Source organism: Mastigoproctus giganteus, chromosome 14 (assembly GCF_048544385.1).
Source record: "Mastigoproctus giganteus isolate SK-2022 chromosome 14, ASM4854438v1, whole genome shotgun sequence".
Classification (NCBI taxonomy): Eukaryota; Metazoa; Arthropoda; class Arachnida; order Uropygi; family Thelyphonidae; genus Mastigoproctus; species Mastigoproctus giganteus.
Window position 1 is genome coordinate 10,027,035 of NC_143588.1, and position 16,496 is coordinate 10,043,530.

The 16,496-nt window shown below is 37.3% G+C and overlaps 1 protein-coding gene across 3 annotated transcripts in view; it reads left to right on the forward strand.

Moving 5' to 3' along the window:
• Nucleotides 1-16,496, forward strand: part of LOC150074975 (ATP-binding cassette sub-family C member 1-like) — an 889,139-nt gene that overhangs the window by 14,182 nt on the left and 858,461 nt on the right. Inside the window, exon 1 of one of the 3 annotated variants that reach the window (XM_090388348.1) lies at nt 7,837-7,876. The exons of the other annotated variants lie outside the window; for them this stretch is intronic. Coding sequence (XP_090244474.1) covers nt 7,844-7,876 — 33 coding nt within the window. The 5' untranslated portion in view covers nt 7,837-7,843. Of the gene's footprint in view, nt 1-7,836; nt 7,877-16,496 lie in introns of those variants that run through there. 3 annotated transcript variants of the gene reach the window in all.

Here is a 16,496-nt window from a genome sequence, read left to right on the forward strand (position 1 = left end):
AAATAAATAAATCAAAAAAAGAAAGTTTAAGTAACTTAAACCAAAATTACGTGGCACCCCAGTTGAAAACCACTGCCTTAATGTCTAAAATGCCTTCCATCCAAGTTATATACACCAACAAAAGTGGATCCAAAAGTAAATAGGATCATGCCCTAAAGTAAAATAATGTGCATATAATGTTTAATAGATAACTATTACAACAGCATTAATGTCACATATATACAGCACCAATTTGACAATTAAAAACACCCAAAAAATTAAAAACACCCAATTTCAAAATTAGTAGTTTATTCCTTTATAGCAACATGAAGCATAAAAAGAATGTTTATATAGATATATACATTATATCTACCATAGACTGTGTCGCCTGACAATTTATATGCATACCATACATTCTTCTTCTCTGCAAATAGTCACATTAGTTCTTCTGACATCCATTTAGGCCTAAATGTTGAACAGTATTTCTTAGTTGGTATGAAAATCCTAGTAGCTTTCAAGATTAATTCCTTGAATGTTTCCCATTTAGAATATACCGTTGGTAACATCATCCCACCATTCACAAAGGGGGGATGAAAGAGTGACACAAGTAATTACAGACCTGTTAGTTTAACTTCTTTTCCAGGGAAAATATTGGAGTCAGTGGTTAAAGAAGCATTGCAGGATCATCCAGACAAGACTGCAGTAATAATTCAGACAGAGCATGGGCTTGTTAAGGTGAAGTCTTGTCTGACCAATTTGATGGGATACTATGATGTGGTCACAAAGGAACTGGATGCAAAAAATAATTTTGATATCATATACTTGGATTTCAAGAAAGCTTTTGATACTGTTGCACATAGAAGACTACTCTACAAATTGGAGCAGTATGCCTATAAGGGCAAGGTTCTTGCATGCTTCTGTTGGAATGAGTAGCAGCCCGGAAAGCCAGTTGCTGGGGATTTCAGGAACTACTGGGGGTCATGAAACAAGTAAATACATGGGCTGTGTTAGAGTATCTAAGAGTAAGAACAGGTGCATGTATACTTGCATGCACACCAATACTAGGAGTATAGTAAATAAATTTGATGAAATGAATTTGAAGTGCTGGTTAAGACATCCAAGGTGGATATTGTTGAGATATCAGAGAAGTGCTGCCGCTCAGATTTAAGGATGCAGAATTGGAATTTGGGGAGTACAATGTGTACAGAAATGATAGACAGGCTAGCAAGGGAGGAGGGGTTATGCTGTTAGCTAAGAAACACACAAAATCTAAGGAAATGCATCAATGACATAGATGGACAGTGCAATGTTGAGTCAGTTTGGTGTGATATAAGCATTGAAAAGCAAAAATGAGGGTAAGAGTTATAGGCCCAATGACTCTGATGAGTACAATAAACAATGAATGATACAGAGAAATAGTGGGCCAGTAAATCTAGTGTCTTATAATGAGGGATTTTACCTTCCCAGAACTTGTGGTTGGTCACTCGCACACTAGCGAAGCTTTTGTGCATTTATTGGAAATAAATGCACAAAATCTGAAAAATTCCTTTATCTGAAAAATTCTTTATGCATTCATGCATAAAGAATTTTTCAGATAAAGGAACCTCTAGGTGGCAGTGAACACAGTGTACTGATGTGGGTTTTACTTAAAGATGTAACTACCATCAGGGGTAAAGGAAGGATTTTTGCTTTCGTAAAGGCAACTACAGTGGTCTCAGATTTTTTAGGTTGTATACAGTGGGATCAACTGATGATGTTACCAACGGCAAATACTAAATGGGAAGCATTCGAGGAAGTAATTTTGGAAGCTACAAGGCTTTTTGTTCCAACTAAGAAATACTGTTCAAGGTTTAGGCCCAAATGGACATTAGATGAACTAATGAGACTCATGGCAGAGAAGAAAAATGCTTGGGATGCACATAAATTGTCAGGCGACACAGAAGCCTGTGGTAGATACAAGCTAGTCTGTAATCAAGTCACAAAGGAGGTTAGGCAAGTGAAGGCAGATTATGAAAAATCTTTAGCAAAGGATGCAAAGAAAAACAGCAAAGACTTCTTTAATTATATAAACTCCAAAAGGAAGGGGATGAACGAGATTGGTTAAACATTTGATATCAATTGTTTAACTGTAGATGATCATTCTGAGATAGCTGCCAAACTAAATGAGTATTTTGCATCTACATTCACACATGAGGAGTTATTCAAGGAGAGGGCCAAATGTTTATCAAACTCCAACAGGGAGTTAAATGATTTTGTAATAACTGAGAGCAAAGTGGAGGAGAAATTGTTGAAGTTAAACATAAGAAAGACACCTGGGGTAGATGGGATCTATCCAATTATATTAAAGGAGGGGGCAGACAAAGTAAGCAAACCCTTAGCCATAATTAGGAGAGCATCCTTGGACTCGGGGGAAGTCTCCACGGATTGGAGATGTGCAAATGTATCTCCAGTTCACAAAGGGAGATGACATCAGTAATTAAAGACCTGTTAGTTTTCACTCATGTCACCCTTCGATCCCTCTTTCTGGATTGGGGTCCTGCACCTAGAAAAGTGCCTCTGTAGCCGAGTGGTCAGGAGCGAGAGTGCAGTAGCACACGCTCTTTGAGTAGACCGGGGTTCAAGCCCCTGACTGCTGAATATGGTCGATCTGCCAACCACTGGACCAGCGTGGCAGATTACGGTCCATTTTCCCTCAGCATGAATTGTTGAGGAGGCTTCCATCCTGCAGTGGGTTGATAAGTGGCTGCACTTTTTACCTAGCAAAGAGGTTCTGTGTGTACTCCATTTGTAATTTGTAGTGTTGTTCGTCAGAAATAAACAAATGCTCCTGTCCTTGAGGTATGTGTTGGAGTCTGGTTCCTAGGTTTGACTTCTGTTCCAGGGAAAATAATGGAGAAACTGGTTAAAGAAGCATTGCAGAATCATCTAGACAAGACAGCAGTAATAATTCAGACATCATGGGTTTGTCAAGGGGAAGTCTTGTCTGATCAATTTAATTGGATACTATGATGTGGTCACAGGAACTGGAGGCAAAAAATTATTTTGATATATACTTGGATTTCAGGAATGCTTTTGATACTTTTGCACATAGCAGACAACTGTGTAAATTGGAGCACTCTGGCATTAAGGACAAGTTGCTACAATGGATAAAAGGATGGTTGAGTGGGAGAAGACAAGAGTGTTAATCAATGGGTACTGCTCTATATGGACTTATGTTATTAGTGGTGTCCCTGAGGGTTCAGTGTTAGGCCCATTGTTGATTTTTATATTTATTGATGATATTGATGAAGGTATATTAGCCTTAGAAAGGTACATGATGCAAGAAAGCAAGCTTATATAACATCAGCCAAAAAAAAACAAAAAAAACCCCTAATTTCACCCATCCACGTGCTCCAAATGTATGTCAAATTCTTCCTTGAATCTATTTAAGTTATCAACTTCTACAACGACAGATGGAAGTTTGTTCCACCAATCAACCACCCGCTGGCTAAAGGCAAACTTCTGCACATCTATCCTACAACAGTCTTTCCTCAATTTGAATTTATGCCCTCTCAGGTGATTATTCTAAGCAAGAGTAAGAATCCCATCTGCATTGAGCATGCTCAAACCATTCAAGGCTTTATACACCTCAATCAGATCACCTCGCAGGTGCCTAGTCTACAGACACTAATTTGCAAAACTTAAGCCTTTCTTTGTAAGAGCAACCCTTTGTTCCATTCACTAATCTTGTTGCCCTTCTCTGTACTCGTTCCAGCAGCTCTACATCCTTCTTGAAATGAGGCCTCCAGACCTGTACACAGCACTCAAGGTGTGGCTTGACCATTGCCTAATAAAAGGGAATAATCACCTCCTTATCCCTGCTAGAAAAATTCCTGTATATACCATCACAAGACACCATGAGTTACTCTTGCAGACTGTCTGCACTGCTCAGGAAACTTCATATCTGCCTGCACAATATCCCCCAGGTTCTTTTCATTCTCTACCACTGTCAGTGTGGTACCACAGAGTTGATACATTACTCTGGGATTAGTGCTTCCCATATGTAGTACTTTACATTTGTCAATGTTAAACTTCATTTGCCACCTCTCATCCCATCTGCTCAACTTTTCTAGATCCTGTTGCAGCTGTGTACATTCATTAGTGTCCTTAACAACCCTGCCAACCTTTGTATCATCTGCAAACTTGGACATTAAGCCTGATATATACCATGATCAATATCATTTATAAATACAGAAAACAACAATGCACCCCACACTGAACCCTGAGGAACTCCACTAATAATATTAGTCCACAAAAGAGCAGTGTCCATTGATTATCACTCTGTCTGTCTTGTTCCACTAAACCATCCCTTTATCCATAGCAGCAATTTGCCTCCAATGCCACACTGCTCCAATTTGTGCAGCAGTCTTTCCTATGCAACAGTATCAAAGGCTTTTCTAAGATCGAAATATATGATATCAAAGTTATTCTTTGCATCCAGTTCCTTTGTGACTACATCATAGTTTCCAATCAAATTGGTCAGGCAAGACTTTCCCTTAACAAAATCATGCTGTGTCCGAGCTATAACTGAAGTCTTCTCTAGATGATCCTGCAGTGCTTCTTTAACAAGTGCCTCCATTAATTTTCCTGGAACAGAAGTTAAACTCACAGGCCTATAATTATTTGTGTCAGCCTTTGATCCTCCTTTGTGGATTGGGGTCATATTTGCACATCTTCAGTCCATGGGTACCTCCCCTGAGTCCAAGAAAGATCTCGTAATTATGGCTAAGGGTTTTTTCCCTTAACAAAACCATTCTGTGTCCGAGCTATAACTGAAGTCTTCTCTAGATGATCCTGCAGTGCTTCTTTAACCAGTGTCTCCATTAATTTTCCTGGAACAGAAGTTAAACTCATAGGCCTATAATTACTTGTCAGCCTTTGATCCTCCTTTGTGGATTGGGGTCACATTTGCACATCTTCAGTCCATGGGTACCTCCCCTGAGTCCAGGAAAGCTCTCATAATTATGGCTAAGGGTTTGCTTACTTCCTTTGCCGTCTCCTTTAATATAACTGGATAGATTCCATCCACCCCAGGTGCGTTTCTTGTGTTTATCTTCAGCAATTTCTCCTCCACTTTACTCTCAGTTATTACAAGATTATCTAACTTACTGCCAGAGTTGAATACACCTCTGGCATTTCCCTCCCTGAATAACTCATCATGTGTGAATGTCTATGCAAAATATTCATTTAGTTTGTTAGCTATATGAGCAGGATCATCAACAGTTGAACCATTGATATCAAGTGGACCAATCTGATTCTGCCCCTTCCTTCTAGAATTTACATAAGTAAAGAACTCTTTGCTGTTTTTCTTTGCATCCTTTGCCAAAGATTTCTCATAATCTGCCTTTGCCTGCCTAATCTCCTTTGTGACTTGGTTACAGACCAGCTTATATCTATCATAGGCTTCTGTCACCTGATATTTTATATGCATCCCATGCATTTTTCTTCTCTGCCACTGTCTAATTAGTTCATCTGAAATCCATTTAGGCCTAAATCTTGAACAACATTTCTTTGTTGGTATGAAAAGCCTAGTAGCTTCCAAGATTAAATCTTTGAATGCTTCTCGTTTTGAATTTGCTGTTGGTAACATTATCAGTTGGTTGCACCGTATAGAATTTAAATACTGTCTCAGACCACCGTAGTCACCTTTACTAAAGCAAAAACCCTTCCCTTTACCCTTGATGGTAGTTACCTCTTTGAGTAAATCCCACTTCAGTACACTGTGATCACTGTCACCTAGTGATTCCTTTATCTGAAGTAATTAAAGACCTGTTAGTTTTCACTCATGTCACCCTTCGATCCCTCTTTCTGGATTGGGGTCCTGCTCCTAGCAAAGTGGTTCCATGTGTACTCTGTTAGTAATGCCTTGATAATCACATCAAGAATATTACTCCCTCTAGTTGCCTGACGAACATGCTGCTCTAGAAAACAATCATTCAATAAATCCACAAAAACCTTGCTAGTGTGTGAGTGACCAACCCACAAATTAATGTAAATATCTGGGAAATTAAAATCCCCCATTATAAGACACTCTAATTTACTGGCCCACTCTATTTCTCTGCACAATTGCTCATTATACTCATCAGATTTATTAGACCTATAACACACACACCTACTCTCATTTTTCCTTTCCCAGTGCTTATGTTACACCAAACAGACTCAACATTGCATTGTCCACCCACATCAATTGGATGCAATTCCTTAGATTTTGTATATCTTAACTAACAGCATAACCCCTCCTCCCTTCCTGTCCTGTCTATCCTTTCTGTTCCAAATTCCAGTTCTGCACTGCTTATGTCTGTGTGACACTGTCTTGGATATCCCAACAATATCTGCCTTTGATGTCTTGATTAGCACTTCAAGCTCATCCAATTTATTAACTATTCTCCTAGCATTGGTGTACATGCAAGTATACATGCACCTGTTTCTACTCTTAGTTACGCTAACACATCCAATGTATTTACTTGAGCCGCTATGACTCCCAGCAGTCCTGGAAATTCTCATTGCCTTGCTTTCCAGGCTGCTGCTCAATTGTATTTCAATAGAAGTAGTGCAAGAATCACTGTTAATCTATTAGTCCATGTATCCCCCCAAGCTAGCAGTTTTTTGACCCACCTAACTCTGCCTCGATAGCATCAGCAAATATTCTTGCACCCTTTCTATTTAAGTGTATCTCATCCCTGTAGAAGCAGTCTCTCGTGTTAACAAGAAGAGGCCAGGCTGAGAAAACCTCTACCCCTTGAGCCTTGCACAATCTCTCCAGGGCAGAATTGATCGACAAGGCTCTAATCATATACTCCCTCCTATCGTGTCTGGGCAGAATTGCAGACAGTTTCAAATTCAACCCTAACTCACGGCTTTTTTTCAGCATTGTCTTGTATTTGTTAAGTAATTCTGTCAGTGTCCTACAATTAATATCATTAGTGCTAATGTTTACAACAATATCGCCCTTTTGTGCCCTTAAAGGATGATATCTGCCGTACAATGTCATCAACCTTTGCCCCTGATAGACATACCCTGGTCCTGTTCCACCTATCCTTTTTGCATAATATGTTCCCCGTTTCCCTGACAATAGTCACCTACAACAACTAGTTCCTTTGGGACCAGCGCATTTTGCCTTGGGGGTTGCTGCTGTGTTGCGTGATGCTCAAGTGCAAGCTCTGGCATTGATGTGGGCAGTTGAGAGCTTGATGGGTCGCCTCAATTTAAATCCTTTGAGGGCATCCACCCTGTCTCTCAAGCTCTCATATAAGCCCATAACAATGCTGAGTTTGAGCCTGATTTCCTCGCACTCCTTACATCATGCACACTCAAGACATTCCTCTTGGCAATATCATGTCCCGTTCCTGATTACTCCACAAACATTAAACAAGCAGTCCATTTTAATAGACTGTGATTCAGAGGACAACTGTCCCCCCTCAATTCTCCACTGAGCCACAGCACTTCCCCTAGTTCGAGCCTTTTGCTTTGCTGTTCTGGTCTGAGTCATGATTTCTATTCAAGTTCAATAAAATTCCAATACATAGTATAACCCTAAACCTGTATCCCAATGCAGTTATAACACTATATATATGTATTTCGGTATTGAATATTGTCTCCGAGTTACATTATGACTTTCTTATCCCCTGTCAACTTATATGTATTAATTTATAATGTTACGCTTGTAATAACTAGGTCACTATATTTATTTAGTTAAAAAAAGTACAATTCAATTGACAATGAAATTTAATAAGATTAATAAATTTTACCAATTATTTGATACTACTATACTTGCTATCTAGTTTTCTGTTAAACTTTATGCTAGCACATGTTGTATCATATAACAATGGCGGCAAGTTACGAATGGTACGGACACGAGGTATTATTTACTTTCCAAATCACGCTATCTAAATTCAAAATAAACTCCGGAGCTTGACTAGGTCTATAAGATACTTATATAAAATAATTTAATCTACAGTTAAGTCAATAAAGCGGCTAAGTGTAATTAAAAACTTTTTGTTCCGGAGAGCTGCAAAACCTCTCAACACGTGGATCTGATTCCCTTACTGATACTAAGTAATAACCTACAAAATCTTTATCTAAATCAATTTAAACTAAAGTATATTACTAGGAATGTAAAGCAACTCTAAAAAATAAATTAATATACCAATTTAAGTCAATAAAAAAGCAAAAACTTCTCTATTTGCTGAAGCCCTAAAAACTTCACCTGTTCACATGTACTCTCGCACCCACTCTCACTCAATATCAAGTTTAATGTCCAAGTTTGCAGATTCTACGAAGGTTGGCAGGGTTGTTAAAGACAGTATGCTACTGTAACTGGATCTGGAAAAGTTGGGTAGATGGGCTGAGAAGTGGCAACTGAAGTTTAACATTGACAAATGCAAAGTACTGCATATGCAAAGTAGCAGTACCCCAAAGAAATGTACCAACTGGGTGTTGTTACACTCAGGGTAGTGGAGAATGAAAGAGACCTGAGGGTAATTGTGCAGTCAGAGATGAAGTTTTCTGAGTAGTGCAGACAGGCTGCCAGAGTAGGTCATGGGATCTTGTCAATCATATACAGGAATTTTGCTAGTAGGGATAAGGAGGTGTTATCCCTTTGTATAAGGCAATGGTCAGGTGCGCCTTGAGTACTGTGTACAGGTCAGGAGGCCTCATTATAAGAAGTATGTAGAGTTGCCTGAGTGAGTACAGAGAAGGGCAACAAGATTGGCTAGGGGAACAAAGGTATCCACTTACCAAGGAGACTAGGCACCTGCGAGGTGAACTGATTGAGGTGCATAAGGCATTGAATGGTTTGAGCAGGCTCAATGCTGGTGGGATACTTCTTGCTTAGATTACAAACCTGAGGTAGTAATAAATTCAAATTGAGGAAAGACAGTTGTAGAATAGATGTGTGGAAATTTACCTTTAGCCAATGGGTAGTTGATTGCTGGAACAAACTTCCCTCTGTCGTTGTGGAATTTGATAGCGTAAATAAATTCAAGGAAGAACTGGACAAACTTTTAGAGCAATAATAGTCGTTTTAAGAGCATCATCGACTAAGGCCATATTGCTCCAAGTGTACTGTCTGTAAACTGTTTGTGTTCTGAGGGCGATTTTCTGTTTGTTGGACAAAAAATTCTTTTCCTGGAGAAAAAAACCACACTACCACCATCCGAGACTGACCAACTGAGCCACATTGTGCAAAATGCCCATACAAATTTCTCCCATCATCGAACTCAAGTCTCCTCCAACTGGTGCGGGAAGGACGGCGATTCTACCAACTGTGGTAACCATGAGGGCCATACTTTTGTAGCTGATTTCCTCATCCAAACTTTAACGGTAACACTCATAAAGTTCTGAATATTGCAGCGGTTGGAGACTAGGCACCTGAGAGGTGATCTAATTGAGGTGTATAAGGCGTTGAATGGTTTGAGCAAGCTCAATGCCGATGGGATTCTTTCTTTTGCTCAAATTACTCCCCTGAGGGGACATAAATTCAAATTGAGGAAAGACGATTGTAGAAGAGATGTGCAAAAATTTGCCTTTAGCCAGCAGGTGGTTGATAGTTGGAACAAACTTTCATCTGTTATTGTGGAGGTCAACAACTTAAGTTCAGGGCGGAACTAGATAAACATTTGGAGTGAAATGATAGGGTGAAATGGTAGGGTTTTATGGCCGATGCTATATAAGCGTGCTTTCTTGCCTCATATGCCTGTACTAATGCTAAATCTAAGTATGTGATATAACCCAGGAACCTGTACCTAGAGGAGGAACTTTGGACAAATAATTATCAGAAAAAACTTTTACCATTTGTAATCTTTAAACAAACAAACGAACTTCTCAGTTGCTTCATTTTTGCTGCATTAAAATTAAAATGAGCTTAATGACAACACTTTCTGTCACTCTTAAATTTCCTGCACAGTATGAACATCTCTGTTTTTGCTTATATAACATGGTCAGTTGTTCAGACTACCAGGGCTCTGACTGAGAAGTTAATGTACAAACACATAATATTGAGTTGACTGCAATGACGTGCAGTCATCTGACAAACAAATACTGTGTATGACTAATTGGTACGGGGAATGGCACGGTGGGGAAATGTACTGATGTACAAAATGTACAAAATATACTGATTCTGTAACTAACGTTTACAGAATCAGTATATTTTGGGAGGAAAAACCTTTTAACTACTCTATTGAAAATAGAAACTGAGTAGGATTCAGAAAGGAAGCTATACTTAATGATTATTGGGGTGAGGGAGTTTAATCGGAAAGAAACTGAACCTTAACATTAGGATGGATGTTATTCATATACACTTAAGAATTATATTGAAGCATGCTTTGAGAGTGACAAATTACTTGATTTTCAGCAGGAAACATAGTTTAACAAGAACTATTGATAAACTGTTTGCTGAATCACGAAGAAAATTATTCCAGTATGGAAATGATTTCTTTCAAGATGTCAGTACTGCTTTGTAGTACAGTTATATCACATTGTTAACTGGTGAATTGCAACTGTCAATGGAACTTTTGGTTCATATATATTTATCCATTCTTCTTTGTGCTTTTTTTTTTATTGATATTACAGTAAACTGATGTTTTCTTTAATTTAAGTGTAGGTACACTATGCATCATAGAAATTTTAATATCCAGAACAGTTTTTTTGGGTTTGTAGCAGTCACACACATATATCAATGATTGCAATTACACCCCTTGGTATGTGAACCAGAAATACAAATAGTCAGAATACCAACCACTTGTACCAGTTTTTTGAGGCTGTATTCAAAGAATTGTTTGAGATACATGCAAGACATGATATGAAGATAGCAATTTTGTGGGAAAGTACTGATTTGAGTTCTTTGGTTACTGACAAATCCAGGTTTTGTCTTGGATTTACTGGTAGAAAGTATGTTTGGGAAGGCTTATAAAGTGAGAAACCTTGCAGAAATTTTTGCTGTTTGACACAGAGATCTAATTTCATATTTGACACATTTAATGGGAATCTATACCATTTCTGTAATTGTGGTCATTGTAAGATTCTCCAGGGAACTTCTAGGGAGTAGAAGCTCCCTGGAATAGTCTGTTGTGAACTCAATAGTGCCTTATGCAGTTGGACTCACCATGGGTTTCAAGTGTTATGTGGGTATTGTTCCATAGCCAGTGCATTCACTGGTGTCCTTACTTTTTATTGAGTGGGACCTCACTGGTTCCAACTATGAGGAGACTTTGCACTCTTGCATCTGTCTCTGTCATTTGTTCTGTGAATTTTTGTATTTCTTTAATGCAGTGGTTTCCAACCTTTTTTGCCTTGCGAACCCCTTTCAGCGTAATATTTTTATTGTGAACCTTTTACAACATAATATTTTTATTGTGAACTCTTTACAACATAATATTTTTATTGTGAACCACTAAGCCTATTTTTGTTATAAAATATTTCCAGTACTAAGTTTTTATAAGCGATATTGCGTAATAATAAAAATTATTATATAAGCACCTATACATAATTGTCTTTGAGAATGAAAAAAAATGGAAAACATTTATTTAACACACTATTATGGAAAACATTTATTATGGTTATTATTATGGAAAACATTTATTTAACACACTATATACTGTAAGATAGTTAAACTAATTATAAGGAATTATGATATATGTGGTTTCTTTCATTGGCAATTCTTTACTTTATGTTTAATTTTATTTTACATTATTGTTTATTATTAGTTATATTTTGTAGTTTACAAAAATATATATATATGTATGAGGGTGGTTCAATAAAGAATCTCCCTTACCTACTTCCACATATTGCAGAGTCATGATATTTTGTGTGTAGCATCATACATATCTCTGTACTAAAGGTGTAAAATTTCAGCTCTGTGTCTTAAATTGTTTTTCTCTTACAGAGCTGAATGTGCTACTTCATCACATTGTTTTTCTCTTACAGAGCTGAATGTGTGATGAAGTAGCATCATGGACAAAGTTGAAGCCAGAGCTGTAATCCAGTATCTGTTCTTGAAGGGGAAATCTCCTAAAGCATTCCACGAGGAAATGACTGCTGTATATAAGGATGAAGCCCCATCCTATGGCATTGGGAAGCACTGGCACAGACAGTTTAGGTGTGGTTGGACATCGGTACAATCTGAGCCCATTCCAGGTTGTCCCCATTGATGACAGCATGATCAGAAAAAGTGGAGTCGTTAATCATGCAAGATATCTGTGCATGAATTGTCCCAGGAGGTGAAGATTAGTGTGGGCTCTGTTGAAACGATCCTTCATGACCAACTCCATTTACGGAAATTGAGTGCAAGATGGATTCACTAATTATTGACTGGTTTCCAGAAGGCTGATCGACAAAAGAAATCATAATTGTTAGCCCTGTGCCAAAAAAATGAGGAAGACTTTTTCTCTTGTCTAATCACACAGGATGAAAGTTGGATACACCATTTCGATCCTGAAAGTAAAAAGCAGTCCATGGAATGGCAACATCATGGTTCCCCACCACCCTAAGAAGGCAAGGGTCCAAGCGTGAGCAGGAAAGGTCTTGCTGACAGTGTTTTGGGATGAGAAAGGCATAATAATGACTGATTACCTGCCGAAGGTAGAACAATTACAGGTGCCTATTATGCCAACTTACTGACAAAATTATGGGAGAAAATCAAAACATATAGGTGCTGACATGCTGGCCAAAGGTGTGAGAATGCTTCAAGACAATGCCCCAGTTCAGACTTCTGAAATTGTAACAACACAAGCTGCCACTTGTGGATATGAAATACTGCCCATCCAGCCTACTCACCTGATCTTGCACTATCAGACTTCTTCTTTGTTTCCTTCCCTTAAATCATTTCTTTGGGAGGCTCACTTTCCTAATGACAAGACACTCATTTCTGCAACAGAGTGATGGTTCAAAGACCAGCATCACCACTTCTACAAAATTGGTATTCATAGCCCCCATCCATCAATGGGAAAAATGTGTAAATCTGCACTGTGGCTATGTAGAGAAGGACTTAAAACCTGTGCCAAAAATCAACAGGCTAGCACCTCTGCAAACCACCAGTTGGAAACCGCAGTTCTAATGTATGGTCACCACACAGCAGCAATGTTTATTTTCACATCATGTTTACTTGCATTTATATAAATTTTAAAGAATATTTTACAAGATTAAAAAAAAAAAACACTTACTGATGTATTTTATTATGACTTATTTTTTCATTTTGGAATAATTCTGCCATATCAGTATTACTTTTTTTTTTTTTTTTTTTTAATCCTTTTAAGCTGGCACTAGTACTGTTTCCTTTAGTAGCATAAATGATATCCCATCCCTTTAGAGGTTCCAGATTTTAACTTTAATATTTGTAAAAAACTATTTGGTTTTATGAATTGTACTTTTAGTATACTAATGCTTGACCTTTTACAAGTAGGCAATGGATATTAATTTCAGTTCATTTTTTAAATAATTTTCTAAATGTGTTTTTTACCACCAAAAATACTCATTAGTTTTAATGAAAAAAGTTTATAATTAAATTATCAGGAAAATGTTGGTAACATAAAATTGAATTAGAAACAATCTCTGCCAAATTTAAATTTGTGGAGGCATTAATTATATGAAATATTGGCATTAGAGTAATGTCAATTTCTTACAATTAATTACAGCCACTCCCCAACTTACACAAGAGTTGCGTTCCTTGGAACTCTACATAAGTCAGAATTTCCCTAAATACTTATGCAGCACTTGCAGCTATGCATGCTGCGCTGAATTTGATTGGAGCAAAAAAGAAATGTTTGACAAACATGTAAATAGAATTATTTATTCAACTTTTTTATCTCATGCACAGGAAAAATTACAAAAATTTCAAAATTATAAAATTACAAAGAGAGGAGACAGGCATAATGCCAGTTTTACCTTTCGAGCATTGTTTCCAGAATTAACTCTCCAACTGATAAGCACACCACTACGGAAGTTGAGGGCTGTGGGGATTTAGAAGGGTTTTTTTCCAAAACGAGGAAGACTTTTTCTCTTGTCTAATCACACAGGATGAAAGTTGGAGATAAGACAAAGATAAGACATGCTTATCTTTGCCCCATTTATCTATGCTCCTATGCTTATCTTTGGTGACACTCTGTTTACTACGCAAAATGATATATCTCTTTTGGGAATTACACTGACTTCTAATCTCTCTTGGCACAAGCACATTACAAATATTGCTTCGTCTGCATCCAAAAAACTTGGTTTTCTCTTTTGCTCTCAGCGTTACTTTTCTTCCAAACAACTGTTCACTATGTACAAATCACAAATCCATCCTACCATGGAATATTGTTCCCACATCTGGGGCGGTGCCCCAAAACCTCTCTCAGGCTTCTAGATTCCATTCACAAGAGGGTAGTTAGGTTAATTAATGACTCCTCTCTAACAGTCTCTCCACTCTGTCTCATAGACTTGCTGTTTCTGCTGCATGCCTTTTCTACAGATACTTCCATGGGCACTGTTCTTCTGAATTTGTTTCTATAATTCCTGCTCTCTTCCAAAACAGTCCGAACATGTGCTGCCAACATCCATTTACTGTCTAACTTCAAACTCATAGAACCAATTTTTCATCTTCCTCATTTATTCATTCAACTGTCGATTTCTGGAACAACCTTCCTTCATACGTATTTCCTGAAAATTACAGTCTACATAAGTTCAAGTCTAATGTCAACAAATATCTTCTTTTGTCCTCTCAACCTCCAACCCAAGCATGGTACTAAGTACTATAGGTTCTAATACCTCTTGTGTTTGGGATTTTCATAAAAAAAAAAAAAAAAATTCTCTGCAACTGCAGAATCGGCACTGGTTACTTCATCGCATACTTTAATGTTTTGGAAACCAATGTCTTGATCCTATTAAACCACTCATTGCTTTCCACAAACCTGGCTTGGGGTTTACTGTACTTATCCCTAATATCTTCATAAATACTTTTGCTTTTGCTTGAATGGCCATTGGACTCAAGGGCACTTGCTTCTGAATCTGATTTTGCATCCATATTATTAATAGCTTTTCCTTCTTCGATATAGCACCTGAACACTGTTTTTTGATCACTATTGATCTTAAATACATTGATCCTTTAACATGTTCTTTTATACGTGCATTGTCCCTTAAATAGTATTCACTGTTGAAGCAGAGAGACCTAATTCCGTGCAATAGATGGCAAAGTTTGTCCTGCTTCGTAATTCTTAATCACCTTCATTTCTAAATCAATTTTGTTTCATTTCCTAGCACTGCCAGCATATGCACTTTCTGTTGGTCTCTTTCCTTTCACCATTGTAATAAGTAAATAGGAATGAAGAGAAGATTCTGAAAATTTATTTGTTTTTTTATATGATTGAAGATTTCAGCGAAATGGAACACTCCCATTTATAATAGATTGCTATGACAGAAAAGTCCAATAAACCGCAAAGTGCAAATTGTTTTTATTGTTTTATGGTAGTGACCTCCAGAAATGTTGTTTAGCAAAATATCAACAAAGCCGTTGAAAATAATAGATTGCTATAACAGAAAAGTCCAATAAACCGCAAAGTGCAAATTGTTTTTATTGTTTTATGGTAGTGACCTCCAGAAATGTTGTTTAGCAAAATATCAACAAAGCCGTTCAAAATTGATTCTTATAACGGAACATGTGATAAGTGTAGTGCAATTTCCATTATAAAAATGACATTTTAGAGAGATAAATAACTTAGTTATATAGCGAAAATTTCAACTTTTGATGTCTTGGAATGAATTACCAAAAAAAAAAAAAAAAAACTGTGTTATTGGGTTCACATTAAGATATTTTCACGATACAACATTTATTCCTACGGGATGCAAAATACATTTCCTCGATATTTTTTTTTTTAAAGTTTTCACTGGCCCGCAAAAACTTATGTAAAGTTGAATTTCTGTAAGGCGAGTATTATGTAAGCCGGGGAATGCCTGTACATGCAAATTAACAAAAAATTCAGCGAATTTTTATGAAAAACTCTTTGAAATGATTGTATTTTAGTAAAAAGAAAAAGAAAATTCTATTAATTTTGCCCATGTAACAAAATTTATAAGCACGAAATCATCATTTATATCCCTTTTTTTTTCCAAGGTTGTGATGTTCCCTATCTGAAAAGTCTGCATGGATGAAATACAAAAATAATTTCAATATATTGTGTGTGCTCATCTTTTATTGCGATCATTTTTATTTTCCCATGATACAGCCTTCTTTGCACATATTAGAAAAGGCTGTCACTTGCAATTGATGACTTCTAAATTCATTAGGGGTAAAAAAAAATCACTTGGACCAGTGTATAGTAGAGCATTCTGGTTGATATCATGCATACTATACAACTTGCCCATTATGTTCCCCTCCCCCCCACCTCTTTCGAAGAATTGTAAACTGATGATCCCCCCCCCCACCTGTTGATGCATCAGTTTATTGCTAAGATGTACACTACCTGTCAGAATAACATTCTGGCCTTTTTTGGTAACATGGGACACTT